Here is a 13235-nt window from a genome sequence, read left to right on the forward strand (position 1 = left end):
CCTGTGACCTTTTCTTTATAGGAAGGTGAGGCAGTGGAGCTGCGTGTCATCAGGGCCCAGGGGCAGCTGCTCAAACAGCTGGTGCGGTATGTCCTCATGCCCTCGGGCAACGCCGAGTTCTACGGCGCCACGGGCATCCTGGAGTTTAAGCCCGGGGAGAGGGAGGTGCTGGTGGCACTGGTGGCACGGCCTGACGGGGTCCCTGAGGTACAGCAACACTACTGTCTGTTCCCCCTTCATAACATCATGCATGTATGGCATGGACACTCCTTCCTGACTGTGAGGGTGTCACTGGTCCTACAGTTTCCAGTTTTAAATGCCTTTGAAATTCAAAATCAGTTTGCTGGTTGCACAGATTACAGTGCGACAGTCCTGTTAAAGTGCCCTTGTGTGTGTGTCTGTGTGTAGCTGGATGAGACGTTCTCAATGGTACTCAGCAGCTACAGCACTCCACCCAGTCGCCTTGGCAACCACCGAGAGGTCAACATCACGGTGCGGAAGAATGACGACCCCTTTGGGGTCATAGAGTTCGCCCGGTCTGGAGTGGTAGAGGCCATCAACGAGAGCAAAGGCTCCGAGTCTCACTCAGGTACAATGGAGCAGTGGAGGAACAGTGTCTAAAAACTAGACAATACTTTAAGACAATGTAGTATAAAGAAAAAATATAACAGGAAAACATTTGTGATCATATTTTAAGTCATTTTAATTCTTTAGAAGATGAGATTCAGTAGAGAGATGATAGAGAAACGAATAGGATTGAGTGTATTATATTGTAAATAGTGTGTTCTGTTGTGGGTTTCCTTGGCAGTGGCCTATCCCGTGGTGAGGAACAGGGGTCGCTTTGGGGAGGTGTCTGTGTCCTGGGTCCTAGAGCCCCACCTGTCTGCTGACGTCAGCCCCGTACAGGGATCCGTTGTGTTTGCTGAGGGGGAGTATGTGAAAAACCTCACCCTCTTCTCTGTACCTGATGAGGTAAAGCCATCTCTCAAACGCTACAATATTTGACCAACAACCACAATCAGGGCTCCTTGACATAATGTGTATAATATCTATGTCAATAAAATGGAATGGTTTAGATGGTATCTGCCATCTTTTCTACACAATACTGCATCTTTACCTGACAATGTCTTGTTTGCTACATTAGCTCCCAGAGGACATGGAGAATTTCACCATCACACTCCTGAACGCGACGGGGGGAGCAAGGCTTGGGAACATACTCAACGCAAGCTTGCAGATAAACAAAAACGATGACCCGATTTACTTTGCAGGTAAGGATGTCTTTGATTTGCTCCCTAGTACTGTATGGAAAGCATTGGGAGTCTTTTCAAGCGCTGCTGTGTGTTAGCAGACATAGAGTGGATATATCAAGTGACATAGTGTTTATGTCAAGTGGCATGGTGGTTATGTCAGTTGAAATAGGATGACGTAATACTCTGCCTCTCTGTCCTCCAGAGCCTGTGGTTGTCAGGCTTCAGGAGGGCGATGTGGCCAACTTCACCGTTTTGAGGGCTGGTCCGGCTGACTTTGTCGCCACGGTGATGTATCGCGTCGACTACGGAGAGGCGTCACTGGGTGACTTGGCCCCGCTGAGTAACGACACTGTGCTCGTGTTTGATGTGGGAGAATGGTCAAAGAACATCTCTATAGCTGTGGAGGAGGACGACACACCTGAGACTGACGAACCCTTCTACATTATCCTCTACAACACTACAGGTGTGTAAGGCTGCCACGTTTTCTATGCATTCAAACAAACAAGATACTTCTCGTGACCTGAACAGGAAAAACTCTGAGCTCTAGTTTTAACCAATGGCTAGGGTCCAGAATGGTTCCTGGTCAGGTGGTCAGGAAAAACTCCTGGCCTTACTCACATTGGACAACCTTCCATACTACACAATCTAATTCATACTCTCAATACAATAGCACAAAGTTATATTGGTCAAGTCATTTTAGAGACAACTGTAGTACGAAACAATCAGCCTCATTACGTTGACTGTTTTTCCTCGTTTAGTAGCTGTAGCTCCAGTGTCTTTGACAGTTGTTTCTGTACATTGGTGAGTAACTGGGTTGATTAGCATTGACATTGGTGACCCTGAAAAGCCCTCCTAATCCCTGTATTGTGTGACACAGACAGGGATGAAAGCGGGTGGGCCTGTGGGGGAACTTAATTACCGAACTCAGACTCACTCTGCATGCTGCAGCACAAAGCCAGCCAGCCAAGTCCACTGCTCCACTCCACTGCCTGGCCTGGCTGTATGTGCATGGACTACTTTGAGTGAAAATAAGGGTTAGCCCACTCTGCTCCTCTCCAAGCCTTAGTTTATGAGAGATGGCTCTTATATTATTTTTGTGGCGGACATCTGCAAATGGAACCCTGACCCTCTCCGCTGGGTTGCCGTGGTTACTGTGTGCTATGTTAATGAGAACAGTCTCTCCTTTTTGTTATGATATTTAGCATGACAATACTATGTGGGAATTATAAAGCAACCTCGTCTGTCTCTCTCTCTGTTTCTCCTGTAAAAGCACAAGCACATGCTGAGGACATACTTAAAATAGCTTTTTCTTAAAGAAGTCATTCTCGTGTCGTTTTTTCAAACAAGTTTTTTTTTAACTAAGCAAGATGTTAAGTTCAAACAAGAACATTTTACTGACTTGAAGGACATTACATGTTTTTTTTTGTCTTCACATTTCATGTTTCTCAGTAATTAGTTATTTAATAACAACAGAGGGACATAGAGTTTGAACAGGCATCGTAAATTTGTTCAGTGACTTCATGCTTTGAAAGCATGTAAAACTGCTGGATTTGAAACCCAGCGTGTGTGTGTTTGTGTGTTTGTGGGGACAGGTGACGCTGTTGTGTATGGGGCGGACACAGGGACAGTGGTGATTGAGGCCAATGATGAGGCCAACGGAATATTCTCCCTGGAATCCACAGAGAGGTCTGTAGAAGAGGGCAAGACCAACAACTTCAAGTAAGGACCAACTCTAGCCGTAATACACCATACACCTTTCCTGCATGCTTACCCAGCCTCTGGAATAGTTTAGCAGCTCTTAACAAACTTATTGAGTTGATTATTCTAACATCTGTTGTTATAGTTTTATCCAGGGGTGGGACAATTCGGGTCCTCGGGGGCCGTAATGTCTGCTGGCACTCTTCTCCCTGGCACTTTGTTGGTCCATTAATGTCATTGGTTGCTAAGAAAGTGCTCACATTTAGTTTTCAGGTCTTAATCACTTCCTGTTATGAAGGAAAACAAAGGAAACAGCAGGCATTCAAGCCTCTAAGGTCCTGAGTTGTATCCTTGTGAGTTCTTTCTCAGTCCCACATACAGTCCCTTTGTCTCCTAGTGTTATCAGGGCCAGGGGCCACTTTGGCAACGTGACAGTGTTCTGGCGCCTTTATGCCAATGACACAGCCCTGGAGCCTGGTCAGGAGTTCATCAACAACTTTGGCTCCATTACTTTCACCACGGGAGAGGAGACCAAGCCCATCGTCCTCGAGGCCATCTCAGACAAACTCCCTGAGTTCAACGAGTTCTACATCCTCAGGCTCACCAACATCTCAGGTAAGGGGAAGTGTGAGTGTGAGGCAGATATGCTCCAGGTGAGGGGTGTGGAACTGATCTACTGATCTACTGAACTAGTAGTACTCCTGTAGTAAGTAGGAGACTCACTCACACATAACACACACACAAGCTCACACACACATACACACACCTCATACACACGCTGACACCGTACTCCCATATACACTCACACACACGCATACGCCCACACTCACAAACACACACACATATACACACACACACACACACAAACGCACACAGCCAACGCTGCTGTCCCATGTATATAGAGACAGTAGACACTGGACCGTTTCTTTTATACTATCTTTCACACTGTGTATTCATATACTGTATTCTTCATATAGCTCATTCTAAAATATCTACTACTGTACATTATATTTTTGTTACACTATTTATACACCCTACATATTTATATACTGGATTATATACCGGATTCTTATTAATATACTGTATTCTTCCCATATCTCATTTTAATATACTATATCTGCTACTGTACATTGCATTTTTGTTATATTGTTTAAACACTGAGTATTCAAAACATTAAGGACACCTGCTCTTTCCATGACATAGACTGACCAGGTGAATCCAGGTGAAAGCTATGATCCATTATTGATGTCACTTGTTAAATCCACTTCAATCAGTGTAGATGAAGGGGAGGAGACAGATAAAGAAGGATTTTTATGTCTTGAGACAGTCGAGACATGGATTGTGTATGTGTGCCATTCAGAGGTTGAATGGGTAAGACAAAAGATTTAAGTGGCTTTGAAAGGTTATGGTACAGCCTAATTCTAAAATGGATTAAATAAATACAAATCCTTAGCAATCTACACACAATACCCCATAATGACAAAGTGAAAACAGGTTTTTAGAGATTTTTGCAAATGTATTTAAAATGAAAAAATGAAAAACCTTATGTAAATAAGTATTCAGACCCTTTGCTATGCGACTCGAAATTGAGCTCAGGTGCATTCTGTTTCCATTGATCATCCTTGAGATGTTTCTACAACTTCATTGGAGTCCACCTGTGGTAAATTCAATTGATTGGACATGATTAAGAAAGGTACACACCTGTCTATATAAGATCCCACAGTTGACAGTGCATGTCAGAGCAAAAACCAAGCCATGAGGTCGAAGGAGTTGTCCGTAGAGCTCCGAGACAGGATTGTGTCGAGGCACAGATCTGGGGAAGGGTACCAAAAAATGTCTGCAGCATTGAAGGTCCCCAAGAACACAGTGGCCTCCATCATTCTTAAATGGAAGAAGTTTGGAACCACCAATACTCTTTCTAGAGCTGGCCACCCTGCTAAACTGAACAATTAGGGGAGAATGACCTTTGTCAGGGAAGTGACCAAGAACCCTATGGTCACTCTGACAGAGCTCTAGAGTTCCTCTGTAGAGATTGGAAAACTTTCCAGAAGGACAACCATCTCTGCAGCACTCCACCAATAATGCCTTTATGGTAGAGTGGCCAGACGGAAGCCACTCCTCAGTAAACGGCACATGACAGCTCACTTGGAGTTTACCAAAATGCACCTAAAGACTCTCACACCCTGAGAAACAAGATTATCTGGTCTGACGAAACCAATATTGAACTCTTTGGCCTGAATGACAAGTGTCACGTCCGGAGGAAACCTGGCACCATCCTTACGGTGAAGCATGGTGGTGGCAGCATCATGCTGTGGGGATGTTTTTCAGCGGCAGGTACTGGGAGACTAGCAGGATCAAGGGAAAGATGAACGGAGCAAAGTACAGAGAGATCCTTGATGAAAACCTGCTCCAGAGCGCTCAGGACCTCAGACTGGGACGAAGGTTCACCTTCCAACATGACGATGACCCTAAGCACACAGCCAAGACAACGCAGGAGTGGCTTCAGGACAAGTCTCTGAATGTCCTTGAGTGGCCCAGCCAGAGCCCGGATTTGAACCCGATGGAACATCTCTAGAGAGACCTGAAAATAGCTGTGCAGCAACGCTCAACATCCAACCTGACAGAGCTGGAGAGGATCTGCAGAGAAGAATGGAAGAAACTCCCCAAATACAGGTGTGTCAAGCTTGTAGTGTCATACCCAAGAAGACTCAATGCTGTAATCGCTTCCAAAGGTGCTTTGACAAAGTACTGAGTAAAGGGTCTGAATACTAATGTAAATGTGATATTTTTATTTTTTATTTTTAATAAATTAGCTAGATGTATAGAAACCTGTTTTTGCTTTGTCATTATGGGGTATTGTGTGTAGATTGATGAGGGAAAAAAACAATTTAATCAATTTTAAAATAAGGCTGTAACGTAACAAAATTTGGAAAAAGTCAAGGGGTCTGAATACTTTCCGAAGGCACTGTATCTTTCTAGTGAATATACGCATAGATTGCATTTGGATTACTGATACAGAATTATTTGGGTTGTTAACTGGATTTGTCCGGACATGAATGATTTCTTGTTATTTAGTTTTTTATTATTATTTGTTTACTTGTTTGACATTTTTAGCTAGTAACACAAGCATTTCACTGCACCCGCTATAACGTCTACTAAACTTTGTACGCGACCAATAAACTTTGATCTAATTTGATTTAGTATGTTCTTGACTAGAACATCAACATCTGCCTTAAAGCTGCCTATGTTCTCTCAGTTGAAGTGGGGTGTTATGGGTTATTCCTAAATTATTCTGTGTCACGTTACAAATGTTGTTGACATCAAGCATTAACCATTTTCTGTCTGGTGATATTCCATAGGTGGTTGCCCCGGAGAGGGCGGCCGATTGGCTAATACATCCCTCAATGCCTCTGTCCTGATTCCCTTTAACGATGACCCTTTTGGAGTGTTCACCATCGCCGTCGACAACCTGGACCAGGAAGTGGCCGAGGATATCCTGTCAGAAGAGGACATGTCTGATGTAACTTCCTTCACCATCCTGCGGCAGCAGGGCACCTTCGGGGAGGTGCGGGTTGCCTGGGAGATTGTATCTGTCCATTTCCCTCTCGGCCTCCCTCCCATGCAGGACCTCCTCCTCAGCGCCTCCTTCCCCAAGGAGGTGGAGCTCAGGCCCCACTCCAGGAGGCACCACTCAGGCACCGACGCCTGGTTCTTCTCGGGCCTACAGGGGGCCTACGGCACCATCAGCCCAGAGGAAGGGCCTGGCAGCCTGGCTAACTTCACCTTCTCAGCCTGGCTGGTTTCCAGGCCGGACACCAACGGCTTCATCGTGTCCAAGGGCAACAGGAACGGGACGCTGTACTATGGGGTGAAGATTCAGACCAACGAGTCCCATGTGAGTGTGATGCTGTACTACACAGCCTTGGGGGCCAACAACACCCAGGTGGCCCGGGCCACGGCAGAGAGGTTTGTGGAGGACAACGTGTGGCTCCATGTGCTGATCACGGTGGATGATGGGATTATTGAGTTCTTCCTGAATGGCAACCTTATGCCCAGAGGGATTAAGAGTCTCAAAGGAGAGGCCATCACTGATGGTGAGTCCCAATAATTTCATTATATCTTAAAGCTGGAATCCTTAGTCGCTACATCAATTTTTGGACTTATAAATTAATGATATATACCCATTAATTCTGGAAGAATATAACTTAAAATGCCTCATGAGTTTAGTTCAACTGTCATACCCCATCAGAAGCCACAATACAAGCTTGTTTTACTGCAATGTTTATAAACAATGTAAATGTAAACAAACACTGTATAGCCTCAAAACATGGTTAAAACTATATTTTTGATATCATGGATGATCAGTCCTTGCATCTATAGCTCTGTCTATGAATTTAAGAGTGGTTACATTTCTCCAGGTCCATACCTCAGCTTTTTACCAAAACACAGGCAGGCTGCTTGCGTTGTTATTGTTTCAATTAAAGTCGTCCTCCAGTCTCCTTATAATCTCATTTAACACCGGATTTACTTAACAAAATGCACATCTCAATAGGTGGTCCAGGTACAGTATGTCATTATATGATATGGGACAAGTGGATAGGGGGGGAGGGGGCATTCCTCTTTTGTTCTCCTCTATTGTTCCTCAAGCAAGGGGGAGGATTATGACATCACATTTGACCATCAGACCAACTCCTTGAATGCCCTACTCCTTGAAGTTTGCAGTTGTGTAAAAACATATACAGTACCAGTCAAAACTTTGGACACACCTACTCATTCAAGGGTTTTTCTATATTTTTTTACTATTTTCTACATTGTAGAATAATAGTGATGACATCAAAACTATGAAATAACACATATGGAATCATGTAGTAACCAAAAAAGTGTTAAATAAATCAAAATATATTTTATATTTGAGATTCTTCAAAGTAACCACCCTTGATAACAGGGTGGCAGTTTCTCGCATGGAATAGCCTTCATTTCTCAGAACAAGAATAGACTGACGAGTTTCAGAAGAAAGTTCTTTGTTTCTGGCCATTTTGAGCCTGTAATCGAACCCACAATTGCTGATGCTCCAGATACTCAACTAGTCTCAAGAAGGCCAGTTTTATTGCTTCTTTAATCAGCACAACAGTTTTCAGCTGTGCTAACATAATTGCAAAAGGGTTTTCTAATAATCAATTAGCCTTTTAAAATGATAAACTTGGATTAGCAAACACAACGTGCCATTTGAACACTTGACTTATAGTTGCTAATAATGGGCCTCTGTATGCCTATGCAGATATTCCATAACAAATCAGCCGTTTCCAGCTACAATAGCCATTTACAACATTAACAATGTCTACACTGTATTTCTGATCAATTTGATGTTATTTTAATGGACAAAAAAATTGCTTTTCTTTAGAAAACAAGGACATTTCTAAGTGACCCCAAACTTTTGAACGGTAGTGTATGCTGAGCACTTGTTGTCTGTTTTCCTTTACTCTGCGGTCCAACTGATCCCAAACCATCTCAATTGGGTTGAGGTTTGTGGAGGCCAGTTCATCTGATGCAGCACTCCATCACTCTCCTTGGTCAAATAACCCTTACACAGCCTGGAGGTGTGTTTTGGGTCATTGTCCTGTTGAAAAACAAATTATAGTCCCACTAAGCGCAAACCAGATGGGATGGCATATCGCTGCAGAATGCTGTGGTAGCCATGCTGGTTAAGTGTGCCATCAGTGATAACGGCGCACAATTGGCCCAGCGTCGTCCAGGGTAGGGGAGGGAATGGCCGGCAGGGATGTAGCTCAGTTGGTAGAGCATGGCATTTGCAACGGCAGGGTTGTGGGTTCGATTGCCACGGGGGACCAGTATGAAAGATAAACAATAATGTATGCACTCACTAACTGTAAGTCGCTCTGGATAAGAGTGTCTGCTAAATGACTAAAATGTAAATAAATCACCAACAGTGTCACCAGCAAAGCACCCCCACACCATCACACCTCCTCCTCCATGCTTCACAGTGGGAACCACACATGCAGATATCATCCGTTCACAAAGACACGTGGTTGGAACCAAAAATCTCAAATTTGGACTCATCAGACCAAAGGACAGATGTCCATTGCTTGTGTTTATTGGCCGAAGCAAGTCTCTTCTTCTTATTGGTGTCCTTTAGTAGTGGTTTCTTTGCAGCAATTCGACCATGAAGGCCTGATTCACACAGTCTCCTCTGAACAGTTGATGTTGAGATGTGTCTGTTACTTGAACTCTGTGAAGCATTTATTTGGGCTGTAATCTGAGGCTGGTAACTCTAATAAATGTATCCTCTGCAGCAGAGGTAACTCTTGTTCTTCCAGTTTCATCATAGTGCTTGATGGTTTTTGCGACTGCACTTGAAGAAACTTTCAAAGTTCTTGACATTTTCCGTATTAACTGACCTTCATGTCTTAAAGTAATGATGGACTGTCGTTTCTGTTTGCTTATTTGAGCTGTTCTTGCCATAATATGGACTTGGTCTTTTACCAAATAGGGCTATCTTCTGATTACCAGCCCTACCTTGTCACAACACAACTGATTGACTCAAACGCATTAAGAAGGAAATAACTTTTAACAAGGCACACCTATTAATTGAAATGCATTCCAGGTGACTACCTCATGAAGCTGGTTGAGAGAATGCCAAGAGTGTGCAAAGCTGTCATCAAGGGTGGTTACTTTGAAGAATCTCAAATATAAAATATATTTTGATTTGTTTAACACTTTTTTGGTTACTACATGATTCCATATGTGTTATTTCATAGTTTTGATATCTTCACTATCATTCTACAATGTAGAACATTTTAAAAATAAAGAAAAACTCTTGAATGAGTAGGTGTGTCCAAACTTTTGACTGGTTCTGTATATATTTTGCTCAAAACATACCCTTTACTGTGTGTGTACTGTATTTATACTTGGGATATCGTTTTCAACAGGAAACGGAGGACGTCTTTAAGGATTCTAGCTTTAAAGACAAGATTCATAATAATTATTAAGACAGTATCTCACGGAATGTTTTGGATAGGAGTTACAAACTGAACTGGGCCTCTACTCCACTAGCTAGAGTTCAATCAGCTTCCTGTAGCTATGCCAACCATCTCAGTCATATTTTGTATCTGAATCTGCATAGTTTAATGATTTTAGTAAATTATAATGAAGGTATAACTGTTAATTAATGATGTCCAAAATGAACCGTTTGAAATTATACTTATAATTGTGTTATTGTATAATCTACACTCTCAGACAACAGTAACTTCAATTAAGTCTAGCCTCTCTGAGCCTGTTCCCATGAGTTGTCTCACTCTCAGCAGACAGAGGCTTCCCCATCAATCTGACGTCACTGGTGGTCTGTGAGTGACAACTGTGGGACCCTGTTCCTCTCCTTGCTCTTGTGGCCCACATCTGGTCAGGAAGGATCTAGTTAAAACCCTCCATGCATTCCACCCAACCCCTCTCCCATTGTTTAGACTTACAGAGATTCTGCAATGCTTGAGCGAGCGCTTTGCCGCCGCAATGGTGGACATTGTTACAGGCAGAAGAAAGCCGACGGCAGTTTTCTTTTCTCCCCTCAATAACTGAAGACAATGTGCCCCCCCACCCCCATAACGGGACTATCTGTGTTGATAGCTTTTCTTTGGTTAACTTCAATCAAAGGGATATAAATGTGAACATCAGACACGTCCGACATTGTCTGACACTGTCAACTCAACCAGCGTTTTATTGCTTTGTCTGATGGCTTTGTCCGTGGTCACCATCGCAGGTTTTCTCAATTTGACCAGTGTTCTGCTGGGTACTGGTCAAGCCCTCAGAAAGGTGGTTCATCATAGGGAATGACCTCTGAACTAGTTAATAGTTTAAAAATGTGCACTGCAGAGATAGGCCTAATGATGATGCTCTGTACCCACTTTTTTCCAAGTACAGATGAAGACAGATATGGCATTGGAATAGATACAGTGGGGGAAAAAAGTATTTAGTCAGCCATCAATTGTGCAAGTTCTCCCACTTAAAAAGATGAGAGAGGCCTGTAATTTTCATCATAGGTACACGTCAACTATGACAGACAAAATGAGAAAAAAAAATCCAGAAAATCACATTGTAGGATTTTTAATGAATTTATTTGCAAATGATGGTGGAAAATAAGTATTTGGTCAATAACAAAAGTTTCTCAATACTTTGTTATATACCCTTTGTTGGCAATGACACAGGTCAAACGTTTTCTGTAAGTCTTCACAAGGTTTTCAACACACTGTTGCTGGTATTTTGGCCCATTCCTCCATGCAGATCTCCTCTAGAGCAGTGATGTTTGGGGCTGTCGCTAGGCAACACGGACTTTCAACTCCCTCCAAAGATTTTCTATGGGGTTGAGATCTGGAGACTGGCTAGGCCACTCCAGGACCTTGAAATGCTTCTTACGAAGCCACTCCTTCGTTGCCCGGGCGGTGTGTTTGGGATCATTGTCATGCTGAAAGACCCAACCACGTTTCATCTTCAATGCCCTTGCTGATGGAAGGAGGTTTTCACTCAAAATCTCACGATACATGGCCCCATTCATTCTTTCCTTTACACGGATCAGTCGTCCTGGTCCCTTTGCAGAAAAACAGCCCCAAAGCATGATGTTTCCACCCCTATGCTTCACAGTAGGTATGGTGTTCTTTGGATGCAACTCAGCATTCTTTGTCCTCCAAACACGACGAGTTGAGTTTTTACCAAAAAGTTCTATTTTGGTTTCATCTGACCATATGACATTCTCCCAATCCTCTTCTGGATCATCCAAATGCACTCTAGCAAACTTCAGACGGGCCTGGTCATGTACTGGCTTAAGCAGGGGGACACGTCTGGCAATGCAGGATTTGAGTCTCTGGCGGCGTAGTGTGTTACTGATGGTAGGCTTTGTTACTTTGGTCCCAGCTCTCTGCAGGTCATTCACTAGGTCCCCCCGTGTGGTTCTGGGATTTTTGCTCACCGTTCTTGTGATCATTTTGACCCCACGGGGTGAGATCTTGCGTGGAGCACCAGATCGAGGGAGATTATCAGTGGTCTTGTATGTCTTCCATTTCCTAATAATTGCTCCCACAGTTGATTTCTTCATACCAAGCTGCTTACCTATTGCAGATTCAGTATTCCCAGCCTGGTGCAGGTCTACAATTTTGTTTCTGGTGTCCTTTGACAGCTCTTTGGTCTTGGCCATAGTGGAGTTTGGAGTGTGACTGTTTGAGGTTGTGGACAGGTGTCTTTTATACTGATAACAAGTTCAAACAGGTGCCATTAATACAGGTATCGAGTGGAGGACAGAGGAGCCTCTTAAAGAAGAAGTTACAGGTCTGTGAGAGCCAGAAATCTTGCTTGTTTGTAGTTGACCAAATACTTATTTTCCACCATAATTTGCAAATAAATTCATAAAAAATCCTACAATGTGATTTTCTGGAAATAAATTTCTCAATTTGTCTGTCATAGTTGACGTGTACCTATGATGAAAATTACAGGCCTCTCTCATCTTTTTAAGTGTGATAACTTGCACAATTGGTGGCTGACTAAATACTTTTTTCCCCCACTGTAGGCCTACACCTTTCAGTCAGCATTGTAGGATGAAACCATTCTGGAATGGGTGCACTGTACAATACATGCTTGTCAGGTTCTCTGTATACAAAAAGCTTGGCTTTTTTGACAGCAGCATGATCACCCATTGCTTGATGTTTTTCTGAGTGTATTCTGCCTCCTGTGTGTGTGTTGCAGGTTCAGCTCCGGTGCGGATCGGCTCGGACCCCTACGGAGAACAGCGCTACACGGGCCTCCTGCAGGACCTGCGTCTCTACCACAGCAGACTGAACCACTTGGAGATCCACGAGCTCCACGTGCAGCCCACCAAGATGGACCTGAGGAACATCTCTGGCTACCTGCAGTACTGGCAGGACGAGAGGCAAAAGGCCTTTGTGGTGGAGGTGCGGGACGACAAGGAGGAGGAAGGGGAGGAGGTGTTCTACCTGCAGCTGGTGGCGGTCCATGGGGGGGCGCGTCTCCCCCTCCCCCGCCCCACCGCCACCCTGCGGGTGATGAAGAGCGACAACGCCAACGGCCTCTTTGGCTTCACTGGCGCCTGCATACCAGACGTAAGACACGCACACACACGAGCATGCACGCACACACACGCACATGCACGCACCCGCACGAAAGCACGCGCACGCACACTGTACATGATTTACAGTATAAATGAGAAGCTATTGACGCTATTGAGATGAAATGTAGACCATATTTACCAACTTGACAGACACATCAGCA

The 13235-nt window shown here is 43.9% G+C and overlaps 1 protein-coding gene across 1 annotated transcript in view; it reads left to right on the forward strand.

The window, feature by feature from the left end:
- The window catches only part of adgrv1 (adhesion G protein-coupled receptor V1), a 230482-nt gene that overhangs the window by 67829 nt on the left and 149418 nt on the right, over nucleotides 1–13235 (forward strand). Inside the window, exons 13-21 of the mRNA XM_041904508.2 lie at nucleotides 22–207; nucleotides 409–589; nucleotides 809–972; nucleotides 1145–1268; nucleotides 1453–1713; nucleotides 2843–2969; nucleotides 3346–3563; nucleotides 6308–7042; nucleotides 12693–13066. Of these exons, the coding sequence (XP_041760442.2) occupies nucleotides 22–207; nucleotides 409–589; nucleotides 809–972; nucleotides 1145–1268; nucleotides 1453–1713; nucleotides 2843–2969; nucleotides 3346–3563; nucleotides 6308–7042; nucleotides 12693–13066 (2370 nt within the window). The remainder of the gene's footprint in view (nucleotides 1–21; nucleotides 208–408; nucleotides 590–808; nucleotides 973–1144; nucleotides 1269–1452; nucleotides 1714–2842; nucleotides 2970–3345; nucleotides 3564–6307; nucleotides 7043–12692; nucleotides 13067–13235) is intronic.

This window comes from Coregonus clupeaformis, chromosome 18 (assembly GCF_020615455.1).
Source record: "Coregonus clupeaformis isolate EN_2021a chromosome 18, ASM2061545v1, whole genome shotgun sequence".
Lineage (NCBI taxonomy): Eukaryota > Metazoa > Chordata > Actinopteri > Salmoniformes > Salmonidae > Coregonus > Coregonus clupeaformis.